Source organism: Gallus gallus, chromosome 13 (genome assembly GCF_016699485.2).
Source record: "Gallus gallus isolate bGalGal1 chromosome 13, bGalGal1.mat.broiler.GRCg7b, whole genome shotgun sequence".
NCBI lineage: Eukaryota > Metazoa > Chordata > Aves > Galliformes > Phasianidae > Gallus > Gallus gallus.
In genome coordinates this window covers 2,184,473-2,206,409 of record NC_052544.1, presented here as the reverse complement: position 1 = coordinate 2,206,409, position 21,937 = coordinate 2,184,473, and the positions used below count along the sequence as shown (strand labels likewise).

Below are 21,937 nucleotides of genomic sequence, written 5' to 3'. Positions count from 1 at the left end.
CTTCCTCCCTTTACAAAATACACTGTGGCATGTTTCCTGCTGTGCTTAGAGGGTGTCATGAATAACAAAACCTCAATTGCACTTGTCAGAATAAATGAACTATGGATGTTTTGTGAGGTGCCAGGCTAGATGCTCCACCTGTTTACTCAACTCTCTATTGATTGGCAATTTCAGCTCATTTGCAGCAGCCCTCCCACTCATTAGGACAATTAGTGAGGTCCTATTTGCATTCTTAACCTAGAAGCACTGCAGAAGAGCATGCTAGGGACTGGGGAAGGTTGCCCTGGTTGGCCAGAAGAGACGCATGTCCCTCTGCTCCCTCTTCCCATCCCTGGAAGCTGCTCCTCATCCATCTCTTTGCCCACCGTGCACACACTAAACCATGACTGCTGTGGGTAACATCAACTTTCTACGCCAATGCTTCATTAAATTATCATAAAACCCTCTGCCTCATTCAACTGGTCAGGGTGGAGGCATCCAAAATCCTCTTTGGTGAGCATGCCCCATGCCAGCACAACCCACTGTCCTGTGCACAGGGACAGCAGCAAGCCATGGGGTTGGAAATGAGGCCATGCCCTGGGGTGCCAGCACTGCGCTCAGCTGTCTCCTTGGCGCCCGCTCCAGGCAGGCACAACCTTGTGTGCTGCCCTGTTCTGGCCTTTGCAAAGCAACTCTGCCTTGACTCGCTGCTTCTCCCCATTGCTGAGGCTGCCGAGAGCTCGCTGCCCATGCTTGCGTGGTCTGAGCTGTACGGCTGTTTGCATGGGGAGGCCTTGATCCCATTAGATGAGGCAGAGATGTCCTTTCTGCGACACTTTTCTCCTTTCCAGCAGTTAGGTGAGAAAAGTTCTGAACGTGTGAATCCGGAAACATCTGCTAGTGCTAATACCAGCCCAGACAATATCACCCTGTATTTCTCTATTGCCACCTTTCAGGGGTAGATGAGCCCTCCACATCTCAAAAGCAAAGATGCCCTCAGCACACATGAACCACACTCTGCCTCTGCACCTCCACATTCCCAAGTTGGTTGGAACACCTCCAAAGCCTTCCCCCTCTGCTCTCCATCACCGCAGCCACACAAGAGCCATCAATGAAAGCACAGCTGTGGGAAGCTCGGGACCAGAAATAGCAGCTTGTTACTAACGCACGTCATCACGCACCAGGGACCCCGTTACACCCTTCGGTTCTTCCACCCATCGCTGGCACAGCTCTACCAGCTCTCGGGCCCTCTTCCAGGAGCAGCATGCAGCAGCAGCCATGTCAGATCACTTGGAGGGGGACAACACGGGATGGAGCCCACTGAGAGACATCAGCGGTGGCTGTCACACGGGGATCCTCACCCACACTGACCTGGTCTCAGGACGCTGACTGGGCAGGACCAAGCTCTGGTTCCCTGCAACTCTTGAAGGATTCACTTAATCACAATGCCAAGCCCATTTTGGGCTCCATCTGTCTTTATTCCTTCAGGGACTGATAATGCTGCACTGTGTGTTTTCACACACTAGCTGAACTGAAATTAAGACAGATTTCAATATGAAGTGCCTGGGAAGAAAAAGCATCTTTCAGAAGGAACATTTCAGGGTAGTTACCGTTCTCAGCTTGGAAAATGATCTTGTTAAATAAGAAGAGAGGCAAGGTATGAATTCGGGAAACACCGCAGGTAAATTCTTCCTTAGTGAGAGCCGTGCAAACACACCAATACCCTGTTTATGGGCTGTCATGACAAGAGCAGGGATGGGAAGGCAAGGCAGCCCGCTTCCAAGAGGAGGCAAGGAGCTTGCAAAGGGAGATCAGAGGGCTCACGTGTGCAGCAGCCAACCGGCGGATTCCTGCAGCCGGCCCCCTGCTGCAGCAGGCATGCACCAGAATCCAGAAACCCTTTTAAATTCTGTCACATCGACAAAAATAGATGAAAAAAACAAGAACCCTTGCATCTCATCACATATGGCAGTTTTTAGCCGCTTAAGGCAAGGGAACCTCATCTGCATTTCACTGTACCATCACCACCTTGAGCTTTTTGTTCCTACCTCCGCTGACTCCAGCCACCAGTGCGTCCTGACCAGACAGACTGCACATCCACATTAATAAGGCAATTCCTATGTTGATCTAGTGGTTTATACGAAGCAGCAGCCCTCATTATTGATCTCAGCAGATGGAGTCAAGGATGAATGGCCTACCAACAGCCACGGCAGAGCTGTGCCCACCAGCACTGCGTTCACTCATTTCTCTCCCAAGCAAAGAGGTGATCCTGAGCCTATGACAGGCAAGGCATACGCAAGGATGCTCAAAACGCAAAGGGCAATAAACAGAACCAAACATCTGGGCAGGAATAACTAAGAAAGAGTTGTGAACATGGGGAGAAGCGGTGTGATAGACGGGACCTCCACCATGGCCCACCCGTCCCTGGGCTCCCGCTAACACCATCTGAAAGCTGTAAGAGTTCCTTCTCTTTCCCATTGCCTATTCTCAGGGCATTCTGAAAATTCAAGGAGAGACAGTCTGGGAAGGATGGTTGCAAGACATTATATGATGCATTCCATGGGAGATTCAAGAGACAACGCTAGTTAGAACCTGCCAGGAGCGCGGTGTGCTGCAGGGACAGCCGGGCACCTGTGACGGGAGCGGGGATGCGGTCCTTTGGCGGCTGCCTTCTGGAAGTGGCTGCACTACCTCAGGAACTCATTAAATGCAGCAGAAAGGACAAGTGACGTACAGAGAAGCAAATTAGTTTTCAAATCTATTCAGCTCTCACACAGGGGTGTGAAGGGGCTAGGACTTGGTGGGCAGCGGCAGTGATGACGTCTCTCAAATGTTGGTGATGGCTTCAAGCCGTGGGGAAGGGGCCGTCCCCCAGGGGGCCGAGAGCTGTGCCCAGCTTCCCAGCCAGCCCAGCCAGGCAGCCCTTCCAAAGCACACGAGGCAGCTCGAGGGCCTCCGATGGACATTTTCTTGTAAGCAGAAATAGGATCATCTAAAATACAGATCAAAACCCAGCTCACAAGAAGATGCAGAACGTCAGCACCTGAGGGAAGAAGCAAGCAGTCAACAGTGATGATGAGCTTCTTCAGAAAAAGATAATTTCCAGTAAGCTGTTGTTTTTTCTGTTGGCAGAACATTACCCTATGCAAACATGTGGAGAGCCTTGAAGGGGCTGAGGTTGGAAGCAATCTGGTGGAAGACCCGAGGAACTGTCTTCGTGGATGAATAACCAACTGTTTCAATGAATCAGAAGGCACGTGAGCTGACAGAAGAGGAAAAACTTTATCAAAACACTGTAACTGGAAAACAGGCAGGCTGGAAGATGCCAGCCTGGGAACGAGGTCACACGCTGAGGCTTGGTGGCTCCTCAGCCAGCACAGGCCAGGGCCAGACCTAATGCTGTGAAAGCCTGCGGCTGCTGGCCGGATCCCCACAAGAGCTACAAGCAGGTCCCCAAGTCCCTTCTGAAAGCCTGATTCTGCCTTCACCACTCACACTGCAAACCAAACCTGGACAGATCTGCCTTTGCATGCTGGTGGCATAGAGCCTGCCAGCAATTAAATCCAACAAAAGCAGCAATCAGGAAAGGGGTAGGAGGGTGCACATAGCAGGACCTGCAAGGAAGGAGATGGGATACAGATCTTCCTATACATGCTAAACGTAATCATTGGGTCAGTTCTGCCCACCTCAAACCCCACTCAGTGCAGGTACATAATTGAGGCTAGGTCCTGCATTTCCTGCTCTCATTGTTCGTCTTCCTTCCATTTTGTTTCTTTGTTCTATTCAAAGCACTTTCACAACCTCTCTTCTAAAAACACATTAACGAGGGGCTGCTACAGCCTCTTGCACAATGTGATTAAAGAGTAGACACACATGCCTCTTCTTTGTGGAGCTTTTTGCACCTATTACTTGGAGGGAATGCAGGGAACATGCAATGTGGAAAAGTCACTGCAGGTCAGGAAAATAATGTAATAATGTAGGTGTTATGTAGGAAAATCTTTGAAGCTCGTGAAGCCATTAACTGAGCACAGAGGCTGTAGTAAAAAGGATAAACAGAGAACATGGATGATGAATAAATAGTGGCTGCGGTGACAAAGGAATACATGTTGTGTCCAGTGATGAAACATTGGCTTGTGCAGAAAGTGGTTAGGTAACCAGTCTGAATGCATATTTAAATGTAAACCACAACAGCTCAACTACTTTAGCAGCGAGCACGCCTTAGCGTTTACTAAATGAGAGAAGACAGGAGCAGCACGTTTTACGTAACGCAGGACCTGGCTGAGACGAGTTCTTACTGCAGGTTGTGTCACTACCTCCCTGCTGAGGGCTGCCCTGCGAGCTGTGCCTTCAGGGCAGGCCATCCCCAGGCTATGCACGGCTCTGGGGCCTCACCTCCTGCTGAGGGATGTGGGGATGGGATCACTGCATCGCCCAGGCTGAGCCCCAGTGCAGTGAGCAAACGCACCGGGACTGAGGGAACTCCAGTCCTGTCCAAGTCTAGAAAGTGCAAAGCTGAGTGATGCTGGGAGGTAAGCTGCAGGTTTTCTCGCTGTTGGAGCTAAGGCCAATCACTTTGATTTCAGCCATCAGCAACTGAACTCACGCTTCTGAGCCTCCTTCCTCCTCTCTCCTCTCCTTCCAGCAGTGCAGCCCAACCCAAACCCTTGGATGCATTCAGGTAAATACCTGAAAACTTCCCACATGTAACAGAAGTGAAAACAGCCTCAGTCTTGAGAACAATCCCCCTGCGGTAGCCTGAGATGTCCCAGATGTCCAGCTGAGCCTCCACTGCTGCACCAGGCCAGCTTCCAGAAACCAGCATTTAGGCAGCATTTAACCAGCATTTAACCTATCAAAGCATTCAGGGAAATGAAAACAGAAGCAAACCTTTGATTCTAGATTTTTCTCCCGGGGTCTGCTCTCCCTGCCTTCCTGAGAGGACAAGGATGGCAGTTTACTATTTAATTGTTAATTACACTTTCTTGTTACATTTTAGACGCTGAAAAATGTTTAGGGATTGATTCTTCCACGTAATTAACCATAATGATGAAACACAGTTTTATACCACACTGCAGTTTTTGTTAAGGTTATTTATAATGGGGAAAGGCTAAATAGGTTGAGTTCATTATCGCTGCTGAAAAAATTGATGTGACCCAATCAAATTAATTTGAAATTAAGTGCAGTGAGGCTGCTAACTCCACACAAGTCAGGAGTTCAAATAAAAATAGAAGAGAATCTACAAAGCAAGAAATTACCAGTGGGCAGGGAGTCGAGCGAGAACTGCTGCGTCTGAGGGGTGGCAGGCACACAGAGCTGTCAAACAAGGCCACCGAAGCAAACAGTGAAAATGAATAAAGAGATGGGAAAAGATTGTAGGGTGTAAAAAGAGAAGCCGGAGGAGGAAGGGACAAACATGAAGATGGATTTGAAATAAATGGGTAGGGACAGTGCTTGTTAAGCTAACTATATGTGTTTTGCTGCCTGGAGATTCTCATGTCCTGATGAGACAGAACTGAAGCAAGGTCGTTAATTTCACTTTTCCTGAGTTTTATTGCTTAACACTGGACCTAAATATCAAACAGCAGTGAGCTTCAACCAGTTCCACGGCGAGGTCAAACTGAACTCAAAACCATTAGATCTGGTGGGAACACTTTCCTCTGACAAAGATACCCTGGAAGGAGCCAGCACTTCTCTGACACATCACAGCAGCAGAACGGGCACCTCCGAATACACACACAGCCGGGATGGGAGGCAGCATTCCCCTGGCCCTGCCCCCACAGAAAAGAAGGTGAAAAAGCAGAGGCCAAACTGAAAACAGCTGCACATTGTGGTGCTGAGCAATACATCCGCACCTGAGCAAGCTCAAAGCACACCTCGGGGCTGCTAAGGGGAACAGTGGCTGCTGGGATATTTGTGATGCACACAGTTGTAGTTTAAGGGATTAATACTCTCAAACTAAATGGGTGAGAGAAGCAATGGGCTGACATGAGGCATCCCTAGGAAACTTCAGGGCTGCTACAAGACGATGCTCAGTCTACCAGCTGTGATGAGTTTGCTCCCAAGACTCCACCAGGCCAAAATGAGGAACAGCAAGATGCTGGGAGCTCCGGGCTTGCTGAATGGTCTTCTTCCAGCCTCAGAAGCTGAGATGGGACTGCCCAGCATCCTGCCAGGACGCACAGCAAGCACGGGCTCAGAGACTTGCTTTGACACCCTGTCTGTAGCCACGCAGCTTGAGCAGAACTGCAGTCCAGGCTCCTCACGTGGCTCATCCTTCACTTTTTGCCCTCTCTGCCTCTCCCCACGAAATACCAACTGCTTCTCTTTGCCTCACAGGTTGCACAGCTTAGCTTCTCTCCATCCTCACCTCTAATTCACCCCTAAGCATATGGGAAGCATTTGGGATAAAGCTTCAAGAATGCATTTGACATAAATTATTGTTCCCCTTTTAAACGGATTACAAAAATCCTTTTATTACAAAATATTAAAATGTTCAAATTATTGGTGTGGAAAAATGTTTCCTGGCGGTAAAGTTTTTAAAAATGGAGGTTTTAATCACAAACATAATCCTTCCTGGCTAACATTTCCAGCCTTGTGAAACATCTAGATACAAATTGCAGAGGCCCGGCTGTGCTGCGAACAAAGGAAGATGCTGCCTGCAAATAGCTCAGAGGACATCAGAAGACACTTCTCTCATCAGCAATCTTTTTAGCTTAATATAGCTCCTCTTTGCATAAAACATTGACATTTTTGCAATGTTTGGACCCAATGGTGCGGATGCTGATTGCCACCCGAAGATACCGCAGCGTACCTCCAGAAATACGCAACAACGTTTTACAGCAGCAGTTTCACTCGCCTCCAAAATGCCCTATCTTAATATTTCATACTTTATATATATTTAAATGTTAGTACCACTGGATAAACGCTAACATGCTTTTATGCTAATGCAATCACTGAAAATCCAGATAATGTTGTGTATTGGCATATTCCGTTAGTGAATTATGGATACCTAAATGTACAATCCCACATGCCTAGCAATTATTTTTGTTAGTGCATTTAACTTTTATTTGCAATCAGAGCACTCGAGGATTGTTCAAATGAAGTTTACTTTTGTAAACTGCTGAACGGAAAACATTTTGTTAAAGGTTTAAGAACAGTGAGACTGTGATGAGGTTGCAGAGTTGCAATAAGGGCAGCGCTCAGAGAGCTCTGCCAGATGGAACGATGTTTGATTTGGTCACAAACGCGGCCATTAAACCTCAAATGTCAAAGATGAAGGACGTATAAGAGAAACAAGAGATGAAAGTTTGATTTCTTTCATACCAGGTCACCCTCTTCCAAGAGGGAGGCTCACAAACAGAGGCAGACGGATACCTGGAAGACAGCATCCGTCCCAGCAACACCCAGGCAAGCAGACTCTGTGACTCCTTGCTCTGGGAGCCAGAGTGCTCTGTGCTAAGGCTGCTTTTCAAGCAAGGAGCAGAAAGCTTGAATGCCCCTGCTGTGCCCTCAGCCTCCTCCTTCCTTTGCTGATTCAGTATCTTGCAAGGGGACACAGCCTGAGGCAGCACTGCCACCCATCCTACAGCAGCTGCACTTAAACCCACAGTGAAACCATGACCAAAGCAAGGGTCATGATCTCCAACTCCCGCTCACCCTGCAGCAGGCCACTCAGCAGTGAGAAAGTTCCGAGTCTGGGGACGATAATCGGGTTTTGGTTTTAGACTGTGAACTTGGGAAATCACTGAACTCTGTATGAGAACGTGGCTCCAAACTCTCTGTACAGCAGAGCAAGATCAGTGTGATGCACATGGCTGCTCCATCCCTCACCAGCTTCACACCTGTACCTACCTGAACAGTCAGGGACAAAGAATGCCCGAAGAAAACCTGAATATTCTTTTCCCTGTTTCAGTTCAGGCTCTGACTCAGACAGGTTTGAGACTGCTCAGAGCCCCGTGGTTATTTTGGGCACAACACAACTTGCCTATTCACAGTAGCACAGGTAACGCTCCCTCCTCCAGATTCAGCTACAGAGGGAGCTCCAGCCATCCCAGGCTGGCTGAGGAGCTGCTACAATCACAATCTGATTTTCTGGGGGAAGGTTTACTTAGCTTGAAACCCCTGTCCTGAGCCAAGCTAGCTGCCCTGGGAGGTGGCCAAGCAGCCGGCGGGTGGTTGTGAGCAGGAGACCGCTGCCTCTTCAGTGCCCGGACATCCAGCACAGGACCTGGGACCAGCATGTGAGCACAGCTCGCAGCCCCACAGCCCAGCATGCTGCACCTCCAGGGACTTCAAGAAAATTCCTACAGCCTGACTGAGGCCATTAGGAACAACTCCGAGGGAAAGAAAGAAAGAAATAACAACCCCTTCGAAGAACAAAACGCAACCAAAAATGCTTGGCATTAAGTACTTGAAATGCCCCTGGCAGCTAAAACAGAGCACAGAGTAACCTGAGAAAATGTACAAACAAACAAATTAAGCAGCTAGCACAAAGCAGATGAGTTGGCATGTAGGTGTCTACTGAGAAAGCTTAAGCACAGCACAGCAAGGAGAAAAAAAGCAAACTCAAAACCCAGGCATAATATTTCCTCACATTTTGGAACTGAGCTCTCAGACAATACTTCATCTGAACCACTAAAAATTACCATCTGTCAGAATATCCTTGAAAGAAAAAAGGCTTAAAACTTTCCAAAGTTATATTTTCACATTATCATGTTAGAAAAGTACAGTTCCTGTCCAAAGAAAGGCATTTCCAATTGAGGAACACTATGCAGAGCATTAGTTTCATCAGCCACTGCTACATGCTCATATCATCAGACAATTAATTTCTCGAGTCCTGATAATGTCACATTAGCCAAGTCAGGGAAGACAGGATTCAATAGTCCCTCTTTATTTTGTAGGTTTTCTTTAAATGTTTCCAGAGCCCCTGCATGACTTTCTCTTTATGAAACATAATTAAACATCCACATGCCATTAAAGATCCTAAGGAAAAGATTATAACGTCGTTTCAAATATTAATGCATGCTGGCATAGGAAGAGCAGGTCTGCATTTCTGAAGTGGAGGAATGAATCTTATTGTGATCAGTGAGTCAAAGCTCTGCTTCGAACCACGAGCTGGATCATTTCCTGGTGTAAATCAGGGCACCTGCTGCTGTCACTGAAGCCACATTACTTTACACATGCTGAAGACCAATTGCATTGTATATAAGATTGCAAAAGAAATGTAGATCTGTAGACCATATATTAGACTACGTGATAAATAATTTATAATGGTGGAGAAAGTGATTGCATTTTTAGGCATAGAAGTAAGCAGATATAATGGCCCTGACTTTCAATCTTCAGTCTGAGCTCCTGACCTCGAAGTTTGGGTCCATCCAACGCATTTCTGAAGTCTTGGATGAATGCACAACACATACATGCACAGGACAAAGCCCAGAGAGCCATCAAACAAAACGAGCACCAACACAAGCCCTTCTGCCCACGTGGCACGCCTGAGTGGCACACATTCCCAGCTGGCATCAGACAGCCTGGGCAGCTCCTTTGGGCAACAGCCATCCTGCAGTGAATCACAAGCATCCTCCAGATCAATCTGCAACCCTGTGCCTAATTGAAACACTTTAGGTTATGCCTGTAGGTCAGAGGCACGTGTCCCCAGGGCTAAAAACAAAACCTTCAGAGACCACGAGAGTTGCTATGTTTCTGAAATCAGCATCTCACTGTCCTAAAGCAGCCTAGGAGCAAGGAATAGGAGGGAGGAAGGAGTTCTCTGGGCAATCATAACTGCATCATCCTCAAAATCTTCCCTCTCAAAGGGCTGCTAAGGGGAAAGGAGGAGAGGCAGTAACTATTCCCCTCGGATTGCGCAAAAGTGAGGAGCTCAGAGAAAAAAGCCATCCGTTTCCATGCTGAATTACTTCTGGCTAAGTCTAATGAGCAGGGTGAGGATGCACTGAAGAGAAGCCTGGGGGAAGCGAAGGGCTGCAAGGAAAGGGCTGGGTGGGGAAAGGAAAGTTGGGCATTGCAGGAGGAGAGAAGTTGCCAGCTGTGGCTATTGGAAATAAACCAGAGGGTGGAGGAGAAGCACCTGGCACAGCTGGTCTGGGGGGACAGAGCTCACCTGGAGAGCGCGGCTCCCAGCACAAAGGCAGCGTGCTCCTTCAGGACAGCCTCTGTGCTGTTCAGGCCCTCGATCACCAGCCGCAGTCCACCCATGGAGAGGAAATCCCTCGCGTTGTCCACCTGGGAGAGAGCAGATCCCTGTCAGCACAGAACAGCCACAGGCCTCGGGACCCAATCCAGCAGTTCTTCAGGAGTGCCTTCTCCCCATCCCTCCCCATCTCATCAGCTCTGAGCTTTAAAAGCAATCCTAAATTAACAGAACAGTGGCGGGTGTTTCATACAACGCTGCCGGTGAGCAACGGACGTCATGTGTCTGCTGACAGGTGGCTATTATCCAATGCAGAAGGCATTGCTGACACTCGGATTAACTACCCAAACTTCCCTCGGCACGTGTTTTGGGAGTGCAGGAAACCTGGTGAAGTCAGAAGAGAAAATCCTCTGCTCACTCCCCTGAGCGGCCATTACCAGAACCCAGGGAATCGTCTGTTTTGCAAACGCAATTAATTAATTAACGCTCTAATTGTAGCACGAGGAGTTAGAACTGTCTAAGAGCCCATCAGCAGCCTCAGTACCTCAGCAGCTGCATGGCTGTGCCAGGTGTTTTTCATGACCACAGTCAACACTTCCGTGCAGATGTGAACGGCAAGCAGGCAGTCCCTGTTTGGGAGCGCCAGCAAGGAGCTCTTCCCTGGGGCAGCCCATACAATGATTTTTCTAAATCCGACAATATTGGGCTCAGTGCCACTGGGGAAAAGTTTAAACGTTAGCAGGAATTCCTCCAGGAAATTCATCGGTCTCTGACTTGGAGGAGACGTGGGGCAAAGCAGACAAAAATCACAGCGGACGTCTGTTCTTAGGGAGGAAATTAAAGAAGGGCTCTGGGTGGTTTGCAAACAAAAGTCAGAGAAACAAAGTGCTGCCAGTACAAAACTCAGCCCAAAGTCACATCGAGGCGTTTTTGTTCTAAAGGCTTTTTTGCAGCTTAAGAGGAAATGTCTGACAAATTTGCCGAATTGCTTGTGCAAAAAATGTCTTTTGTGAAAGACACAAAGACGACAGCACCGTGTTGGTGGATGGAAGCAGAACATAAACATTAGAATAACTGCACCAAATGACCTCCCCATTTCATGAGAGCGCCGAGCTGATGGAGTAGGACAGAACAAACACTGCACACCGCTTCCACGTTCCCTCTTAGCTGACAGTCCCTTCGTGCTTAGCTTTATTTTTATCTTGACCGTGTGCCTTCACCAAAATTGGCCGTACGTCAGACGCTTCAGGTGCCCAAGAGAATGAATAACTATTTAGCTTTACGTCCTACAAGCCTTCACAAGCACAAACTGGGAGCTACAGCTCGTCCGTTCTCCCCACTCGGACAATAGGTGCCACTCGCTGTCCCTCTGCAAAGCTGTCAACAGAAAGCCCATCTCTGTGGGTTTGCTGCAGCTCATTCAGGACTTGCAGCAGCTGTTTGATCCCTTCAGATCCTACTTTTAACTGGCCCTACAGGCTGGATCTGCCAGACCAGCTTCGTCTACAAAGAAATTTATACAGCAACCTAAATTCACCCACTGGCGGAGGCTTTGATGGCTCCGACTGTAAGAACCTGAGGCTGCTTTAAGGCCAGAATTGGACACTTCCTCCTGCTCAGGAAGGAACAGACTCACTAGGCAACAACAGGCCAGAAAGTTTGCATCCAGCAGCAGCTGGGATAAATCCAGCTGTGGTATCCTCACTGAGAGCAGAGTCCTGCGGGGCAGCTCTCCTGCCAGCCAGAGAGCTCTGCCACAGAATACAAATTGTACTGCAAAGCTTGTTTTGAAGATGCATTCCTTTTTCAGCAGCATCCTTTTCTTCTCTGGAGTATCTCGTGAGAGCTCCTTCCCTCACCGCTGAGAAAAGGAACACCAAAAACCACAACAGAAGTCCCAAACCCCACAACTCGGAGGCACTGACCTCTCTGGGGAGCGGAGGCTGCTGAGAGGCACTCTGCCTGAGCCTCGCTTCAGTCCACTGAAAACAGCACGAAGAAAGGCAAAGATCAAAAGAGCTCTTGACTAAAGTACACAGGCAAGGTTGGAGCGGAGAGGGATGGGAGAAGAACAAATATGACAGCAGTTACTCAGGGAACACCTTCAAATTGGAAGAGAAAGAAAGAGGGGAGGGGAGATGAGAGAGAAAACGTTGGAGAATGAGAGCGAGGAAAAGCTGCATGTCAACCATCTGCAATGGAGAGGAAATTAGCAACGAGAAATGGTGTAGTATGTCAGAGGAGGGAAAGAAGAAAGATAAGGAGAGTAAATAATTGAGAGAAAGAGTCTGCAAAGCATGGAGCTGGGCTTGGCTCCGCACACTGCTGTGCAAGCACCGTGAACTCTGTTTATAAATGAGTTATGCTCTGGCCTCTTCACATTTGCATTTGGTTTTTATGCATCGCAGATAACCTAGCAAGCCAATCCTTCCTCCAAGATGGGCTCCCAAACATGCCAACTTGAATCCTGACTGATGAGAAGCAAAGCACAGCTGGCAACCCAAACCTCAGCAAGTACAGAGCCCTCGGGCCAGCGCTCGGGAGACGAAGCTCAGCCCCTGCCCGCAGTTCTCCTCATGGTGAGTCAGGTCCAGGATGCCCAGGACCACGCCGTGGAGCAGGACATGATCCTTAGCTTGCAGGGCACAGTGCGTGCTGCCCAACAGGCGCTCTGGGAGATGAGCAGTCAGCATAGCAGCAGCAGGTTGCCCCTGGTCTCTGCACAGTGCCCCAGGCTTCCCACAGCACAGCTCTGCAGAGGGCTCCCGGCCGTGGGTCAGCCCGCTGGTATGCGGCGCAGGCGGATCTGGCTGCTGTTCAGTAATTACATTAAGCCAGTGCTGCTCAAGTCAGTACCAAGCGGAGATAATGTTCTGGACTCATTCAAGTCACTGGAAGAAGAAAGGGAAGGAAAAGCCATGCTGGCTTACAGACAAGTCATATTTCTTATCAGCTTCCTGCCTGATGAGAAGGTGCTGCCCAGCCATCTGCCCCGACAGCGCAGGCACAGAGCGGCGTTGTGATCGATGCACAAAGGAGCCCTCTGTGCTCCGTGCCAGCTTCCCTGCCATTTCCCCTGTCTGACCCATTTGATGCTGGATGCGGTTCCCTTTGATGCTCCGGTCAGTCCCTGGCCAGGCAGAGCAGATCATTTCCCTGCTGCTGCTGATGGTCTGAAATCATTCACCCTAAGCAGGCAGGATTTTCTGCTGGAATAATCCAGAACATGACGCTGGAAAGCAAAGCATCCCAGTGTGTTTGGGGGCTGCTTCTTAGCCTGCTGGCCTGATGTTCTGGCACCCTTAACCACAAGAATTAGCCTGAGTATAAATAAATACAAAGCTCTGAGGGCGCCCATTGTTCACACTTTTTCTCTGAGTCAGACAGATGCCGTCAGTGAAACAAAGGCACTGAGAACAAACAGCAAGGAAGCCTCTGCGTGTGCATGACAGAGATTTAATGTGGAAATACAAGACAAAGAGCCCTGGAAATAACGCTTCTATTAGATGGAGCATGGGACTCCATCCTCAGCAGCTCACTCCTTCAGCTAACTTGAAAAAAAAAAATACATGTTTGTTTTTTAATAAATGCCATCGCAGTGAAAGGTCTTGCCCTGCTATCTCTCAAGAGTTCGCATTCACCCTCAGAAGTGAGAGCGACTACTCTCCCAGTCTGCTCCAGTTCTCCCAGTTGCTGGGCAGGGGGAACCCCATCCTCCCCACAAGGCTGTGCACAGCCTCAATGCTTGGACACGCAGTGGCCGACCACAAAGGAGGAGACTGATATGTCCACAGCCTGCAGCAAACCAGAGCTGAAGACGTGTGAGCTTAAAGCACACGAAGAGAGATCTGAGGGGGGAAAAAGAAAATGTGAGCACAAATTGAAGAGGACAGATTTCAGGAGATATTCAGCCTCACGCACAGTTAATTAGCACGGCTCAGCTGATGCTCTGCAACTGGCCGTTTGCCTGAGCCTTCAGTCATTTTTGCCACCAGCCCAGCTCCGAGAAAGGCTCTGCAGGCCATCCCTTGCTCATGCCAAGACAAAACACAGGCTTTGGGTGTCTCTCATCTTCCCTGGTATGAAGACATTCTCTGTCAGCTGGTGTAAGGGCACCTACCTGCAGCCACAGACACTTCCCATGGAAGGAGCGAGAAAATACTATTGCTTTCTTCTAGCACTCACCCACAAAATTGCAGATAAACCCATTTTCACAATATTAACACATACATAAAGAAATAAAAAGAGGACAGGAAAGAAAGCCTGAGAACAGACAACAAACCAAGCAACACTAACCCCTAGGAAACTGCTTGCTACTGTTACGAGTGCTGATTTATTCAAACCTGGATAAAAAATAAGCCTGCAGTAGCCCTCCACTATCTGTTATTGTCCCAGGATTATGCTAATTAAGGAATTTATATTACCTGATACTGATAAGAAAAATAAAACCGCATTTATGATACCTTAGTCCCTGGATTTTACATGGTAGATACAAATGTGTTTTTGTTACCTGGTGAACATAATATTCAAGATCATAAAGCGCTGCTACTTTTTCATCCAGCGTGGAAGCGGAGCTGTTAAATTTGCTGATCAATTTATCCATGATTTCATAATCCGTCTCCATCTTCACGTTCAGCTTTTCAAACTCTTCTTTCAGTTGCTCTATGGGACGGAATTTCTTCCTTACTTCTTCCTCGTGGGCCTTGAAAACAGGAGAAAACCAAGAAAGATGATGATAAAGCTCAGCAAGAAAACCCAACCCAGATGTCCAAGGGGAACCCAGCTGACTTGGATTACCACAGTGCGGTATGGGAGGGTACCCTGGGAGAGGGTGTTGGACCTGTAGGCAGGAAGAGGGAATGCTTGCACAGCAGCAGATCTGTTGTGCTGCCCTGCCTCACTGCAGGTCCCACCACACACAGGTCTCTGCCTGTGGACTGCACAGGGCAGCCTGGACACCCAGAGGCTCACACAGCAACACTGCACCATGCAGCACTTATGCATCCAAGTGCAGCCCAAGCAGAGCAGCCTGCCGTGTGTTCAGGCACTTCTGAGAAGCCCCGGAACCCAGTTATCTGTAAAATGCAGCCCCTGGGTGCCAGCACACATTCTCCGAGCAGCTTAGCCTGCACCTGTACACCTTTCCTACACCTTGTGAACCTTTCCAAACAACACTGAAAACAGAGGCAACAGGCACTGCTGGTCTTCACTTGCCTGTATGGGGATGTTCTCAAGATCTGACTGCCCACAGCCCTGGGCAAGCTCCCCTGCTGTTGCAGTTGACTGTGCTGAGCAGTATGTTGCACAGAGGGAGGCAGCTGAAGCACGGTGCCATGGGGCTCACTCCAGGATAGTGACCATTTTGCAGTGTTTGCTTGTACAAACAGCACCCAGAGGGCTTTGAGGAACCAAGAGCAATGGAAGGATGTGCGTAGGGAAGGAGAAGGCTCTGCCAGAGATCTGAGCCCAGAGAGCTGCAGCACTGGTGACACTGGGACAGGAGGGGCAGAGCCTGCTGCTGCACACAAGGACACAGAAAGCAGGGGGGACACACTGAAGGTGGGCTGCCCAAGAGCTGCAGAAAGCAAGAAGGCAAGAAACAGAGATGGAGGTAAAAGCAATCTAATGATGTACAATCTGCACTAATGATTGCCAGCCTAATCACTGTAGGAACTGCGCAGACACACAGAATGCTACCCCAACTCCAACCACACAGAAGAAATTGCTTTTGCAGTAGCATATACAGGACCATGCTTGGTGTAACTCAATTTACTTTGACACAGTTACTTCAAGGATGAATTTGCTCCCCGCAGGAGAGATTTTAAATGGAGTACTTTAGGTCCATTAGATATAGCTGGTTTTAGCCCAGTTGCTGGGACAATAGCTATTCTAACAGGTTTTTCTAAAATATGGCTTATTTTCACATAATAGAGTGTCACTAATTTTTGCATTTAAATGACACTCATTTCAAGAAGTCCTGCTATCAGTAATGCTGGCTGCTGCATAAATAATCTTACAGTAAACAAAACACTGCCCTGATGCCAGATAGAGGAGAAAAGATTTTCTGGGACTCAAAGACTATTGCCTTGATTCCCACCTCAATTTTCCTTCAACTTCAAGGCAGTAGGAGGAGCTAGGGCTTAAGGAAATACTTGTAAGCAGAAAAGGAGAAAAAAGGCTGTGATCAATGTGATGGATCACACATAATCCACCCATGTCATGCCAGTGGCTGCTCCTGTCCTGGGGAACAGCTCCAAGCAGCACACATATCCTGTTTGACTTCAGATTGTCTCCTCTCTGTAACCAAAAAGGAAGTTTACAGCTTCTGTAAGCAAACCTGTCTGTTTCAGCACAGCGATCTGGTTTTTGCCACCCAGGCATGAGTTTGAAAACTTAAGCCATAAGATCCCTTCTAGATCCAAGTGTTCAGAGGATGCTACATCCAGTGGTTGGTCACCATCACTGAATTCAAAACAGAAGGGACTGAGCTGCACTTTCTGTACTTCCTCACTCTAATGAGGATAACAAACAGCATGTAACTTCCTTTACAAACATCACCACGCTGAAATTCATTCCACTTTGGGGGTTTGCAGACATCTCTGTGAACTAAGTGGCAGTTGAACAAATAGATCAAAACAATGGATAAAAATACAATGCAAACAATGGAAAGGAAATGAGTACGTGGGTTCACATAAGTGTTTGCAAGTAATGTTTCTGCATTATTAATTCAGGTCTAATCACAATAGTATCCAAACAGAAAACCCTCAGGGGTCAGTCATCCTACTGACTGCACCTGCTCTGGGTTCACAGCAAAGATCTCATAGTTCCACGTTAGCAGTGGTACACCAAGAATGACAGCAAGAAATGTGGCTTGCTTTAACCATCATATTTCCATGACATGCCACATAGGGCATTTGCATCAGCATATCGTGCTTTGCTTTAGAAACAAGGAACTGTCCTTACCATTCTTTCTGCCTTCTCACTTTCCTTCATTTTAGCCAATGCCTTTTTGAGCTCCTGGGATGTGAATGAATTTGTGTCAATATCCATCTTGTTCAGCCTTGCAGAGGAAACAAAAAAAAAAAAAAGCATTACAGGAGTGAACAATTCTATCTGTAATATTTTCACCATAATATATCAGCGAAGGATAATACCAGGGGAAAAAGAGCTAAGAGCACTAGATCACATGCATCTCACTTAAATCTAGAAAAACTCCACACTCGACAAAAGATTAGTCCCAGTGCTGTATTCTGTGTGGTTTGCTGACATCTCACCCTGACAATCACAAAAGGCTTTAGAATCTGCATGCTGACCTAAAATCTCAAGTCCTAACACGGTAAATATTGCTAATTAATATATGCCTCTGCTTTCATGTGGAAAGAAGAAAAAAGAAACAGAGAATGTTTCAGAATAAAAATAAAGATGAAAAAGGACCGCTGTGTCACTAGAAGATTACTAAGAACTTGCAAGCTTTAACATGCAGACCCTACAGCTGAAGTTATGCCCTTCATCACACACAGAGTTCCATGAAGGGTAAGTCCAATCAGAAATTCCTCAGAAATGTTAAAAAGCAAAGAAAGAAAAACGACACTGTGTTATTCTTTACATGGACCTCACTGGTTCAGGGAACTTATCTGAGCCATAAACACATGTGCAGGAAAAAAAGAAAGCCAGTAGTTGAGGCATCAGGAAGCTTATGAGCTTCTTTGTACTCCAGATAAATGCCATTTGCAATGGCAAATGCAATGGAAAACGACTGTGCTTCAGGAAAGAAAGTTTCCCGCAGTAATTGAACCTGACTTTGTTAAAGGAAAAGGGAAAAGCCAGCACGAGAGAAACTTCAGACATCAGTCTGGGTGCAGGGAAGGCTGTGTGATCTAAGGAGCCCATCAGCAATAACTCATGTGTAAATGAATGTCGCAACCCTTCAGGCAGCACCGAGTTAAAACTATACCATATTGGGCTCAGGTCAACACAAACAAAGCCCCCACAGCTGCTCAGATGGTTTAAGATAAGAAAGTAGTTTCACACTGATTGCTGCAGGTATTTCAAAGCACTAAATGTAATTCAGAGATGCCACAATGCAAATGTGCATCATAGAATCACCAAGGTTGGAAAAGACCTCCAAGATCACCCAGCCCAACCGCTCACCTATCACCAGTAGTTCCCACTAAACCATGTTCCTCAGAACCATGTTCCCTCCTGCCCGGGCAGCCTGTGCCAGTGTATGACCACTCTTTTGGAGCAGTATTTCCTAACATCCAACCTGAATCTCCACTGGTGCAACTTGAGGCCACTCCCTCTAGTCCTATTGCTGTTGCGTGGGAGAAGAGGCTCACCACAGCTCACCACAACCTCCCTTCAGGCAGCTGTAGAGTGCAATAATGTCTCCCTCGAGCCTCCTCTTCTCCAAACTAACAATCCCAGTTCCTTCAGCTGCTCGTCATCGTGGCACAGGAAGCCACAAAGGCGTGTCTGAATATCCACGCTCAGCACATCTACCCACCTTCCAAAGGAAACACAAAGGATGGGGGCCAGTTTTCAGCACTGCTGAACCCTTAAACCAGCAATTAGGTCTCCAGCAGAGACAGCAATTGAGTGCACTAGGGATCCTGGCTGCTAATAAAAGACATGAAACCACAGTCTGTCCAGATCTGTGCAACAAGAAGACTGGAGCTTTGTGTCACTGTACCTTTTTCTTCTTTTCTCTTCTTTTGTGTCACTTTTCCCACTTTCACTGTCTGGAAGCCGGGCTTCTCTCTCTCCTGTCTGCAGATTTAACCGAACGTGTGACCCTGCAGGAACAGCTTGACCTATAAACAAAAGTGAGGTTATTTTAGGCCATGTGCACTATTGCAGGTTTGTATACAAAGGGCTGAAGTCAAATGCTCCTGCTCCAAAGAGCCACAAAGAAACCCATCCTGCACTGCAGAGACACCAAGTTGCTCACTGCTGAGCACTCAACCCTCCTGCCATGGCCTTGTGACACCGGGGCTGCTTCAACCCTGCAGAAATGCCACACTGACCTTACTCGCCAGTTCCTAAGCAAGCATTAAAAACCTACATCAGGAGTGAATTCGGAGACTATTTGGAGAAAGGGGAATAGACTGCTGAATAAAACGCAGCTGCCGAAATGAAATCAAAGCACACATCTGAGTACAGCCTGGTGTGCTGAATATCAAGTGTACCGATGTGAGGTTGTGTTGGTTTGGAAATATTGTATTAAAAGGAATAACTGATCACTGCTACCTGCCAACAAAAATACACAGAATACATTAAGTTTTGCTTTTAAATGCACAAAAGATGGGAAATTCAGAGTATTTTTCTTGGTCACAATTCAGCACAAACGCATCATGACGGCCAACTGTTGCACAGGGATGGAGAGACAGCAATGTTTGGTTGCTTCCTCTTCACTTCGTTTCCTCTCCACTTAATGGAAGAAGTTTGCCTGCTTAAGAAAGCGGGATCACAGCTGAAGGAACACGGAGATCTCAGCTGCACATACCCAGAAGCACACAGACAGACACACAGCTGCTCACTGGCTTCTCTACGTGGATTTCCTCCTTAGTCTTTCCTTTGTTTCCTAAAATGATGTCTAGAATAGAACAACTCAGCATGTAGGAGACAGGTAGTGCCTCCTGTCAAAGGGAAGTGAAGACAAGGATAATTATTTTGTACAATAAATGCATGTTCTCATACATAAAATCCTTTAATCTAGGGAATCAACAGATTGATCCCGCCTATTGAAGACCAAAGAGACATTTCACTGATCAAAGGGTGCAGCGCTTCCTACTTAAGACTGTAACGTTTGTCACAATTCAGACAAAAACATTTCAAAGCCTACAGCCACAGAGAGGTACAAACATTCACATAAACCCAGGGAAATCCAGTTTGGAGGATTTCTGAGTGCATTTCTGATAGCTGCTCTTTCTCTCCACCACATCCTTTCAGTAGGACGTTGCCTTGGTTTGATACGCAAAGGGACTGATGGGATTATCTGTGTTCACTCTGTGAGCCCAGGCCATTTGGGCTCCCCTGCACGCAGGTGTGGACGGCACAAAGCCCATGGGAGAGCCTTGTGGCCCAACCACTCCACTGCTCCTTGACTCGATATACATGGGAGCTCTAATCCAGGTGTCTGCCAAGAGAGGAGCACTTGTCCACTTCCCAAAGGTGAGCTGTGCAGAAATGTGCTGTGATAGCTGAGTGTTCCCCGTGCAGCCGGGCTGTGATGGCTGACAAGGAGCTTGTAAGGGCTGCTCCTCTGTGCTTCAAGAGGCATCGAGGCAGGGGACTGCTGGCAAGAGAAAGGTGTATTAAATGGCATTACGCGTTGAACGTGCAGGATGCCTTCCTCCTCCAAGGACACTACCACCGCTTGGCCAAGGGAAAAGCCACGTCCTTCCCACCAGCAGGTGAGCGGCTCCCCTGGCCGGGCCAAAAGCACTCGGGCAGCCCAGGCTGCAACCGCAGCACCTGCTCAAGCAGCCCCCGATTTGTCAAACGCAGCCAGAAATAAATGTCCCTCTTACAGCAGTACAGTGTATTCTGGCTTTCATGTTGCCGATGCATCTGGCCACGTTAGTTCACGCTGTTGCCAGGGGAGAGGAACAAGGCTGACGGGCTTTACTTAAAAGAAACATAAAAAGGCAAAGCAATGGAGCAGCCTCCAGTAGGGCTGCCTGCCTCCCATGTGACCAGTGCTCCCAGCTTCTATTCTGAGCGAGCAGTAAATAAAAGAATCCGAAGCCCGGCGTGCGCGAGCTCACAAACCCAGCACGACTGAATTAAGGACGTTGCCATCAGAGAAGACGCAAACTTTCCTACTTCTGCTTCTTTCCACTGTCCTAAACGAGATTTGACTAAGACTGTCCAAAGCCCAGAGCAGAACTCTCAGCTCTGATGTATTTAAGCGGCATTTATTGCTGCAGGAGTTTCTTCCTGCCACTGTGCACAGCAGCACAGGTTCATGCAACAGCAGGACAAACATATTGCCTTATTAAATAAACCAAGAAAGACAACTCTGCTTTCAGTACAAAGATCTGCGCAGTCACTTAAAATATTCCAGATGTTGGAGGCAGGGTGAGGTCTGCAGCCCTGTTTGGTTTGGGGTATTTTTGAGGATTATTCCCAAAGCGTGTTTCGGGGTGGGCTGACTTCAACAATGTGATTAAAGCTGCTGATTTAAATGAGCAAGCTGGAAACCCTGCACGTTAATCTCATTTCAGCGTGTAGCTCCTAGACATTGCCCTCAAAAATGGCTGATTCCCTTTGATTCCTATAATTTGATACTATTCAACAACTAGCAGCACGCACCGCAGCAATACATATGTAAGCAATTACACAGCTTAACGTTCTGTTGATACAGAATCATATTCTTAATGGCTTTTTTTTCCTAGAGGAATTCATTTTTACTTATTGTTTGTATTAAGTCGCATTTGGGAACCAAAGCTCAATTAAAAATAGTAACGACAATTTTATATTTAAGTGATTTTCTGCCCCTTTTTTCTCCTTGATGCCTTTGAAAAAGAAAGGCTCACCCAGACAGGTGTGTGTCGCGCACTCAGACACATAACCACGCCGCTCCTCACCTTCCAGCGACCTCAAACTCCTCCAGCTCTACCCCTTGTCCCATCCCACTGCCTGCTTCCCCATGCAGGGAAGGAAGGCCTTCCACGTAATCAACCCCTCCGCTCGGACTCACCCAACCAGCGAGTGGAAACGGCTGCTTACAGTGCAAACACCCCACCTGGGACATGCCAAAAAGGCCAGACCTTCCAAGGGAGGAACCAACCCAACTCCCTCCCCCAC

The 21,937-nt window shown here is 47.7% G+C and overlaps 1 protein-coding gene across 7 annotated transcripts in view; it reads right to left on the bottom strand.

Annotated features, from left to right (window-relative positions):
* The window catches only part of SIL1 (SIL1 nucleotide exchange factor), a 90,722-nt gene that overhangs the window by 21,588 nt on the left and 47,197 nt on the right, over positions 1-21,937 (bottom strand). For all 7 annotated transcript variants that reach the window (XM_015293620.4, XM_046900493.1, XM_040647078.2 and 4 more), the window contains 4 exons: positions 18,819-18,939; positions 17,090-17,186; positions 14,637-14,828; positions 10,097-10,218 (listed from right to left, as the gene is read on the bottom strand). In XM_015293620.4, coding sequence (XP_015149106.2) covers positions 10,097-10,218; positions 14,637-14,828; positions 17,090-17,186; positions 18,819-18,939 — 532 coding nt within the window. The remainder of the gene's footprint in view (positions 1-10,096; positions 10,219-14,636; positions 14,829-17,089; positions 17,187-18,818; positions 18,940-21,937) is intronic.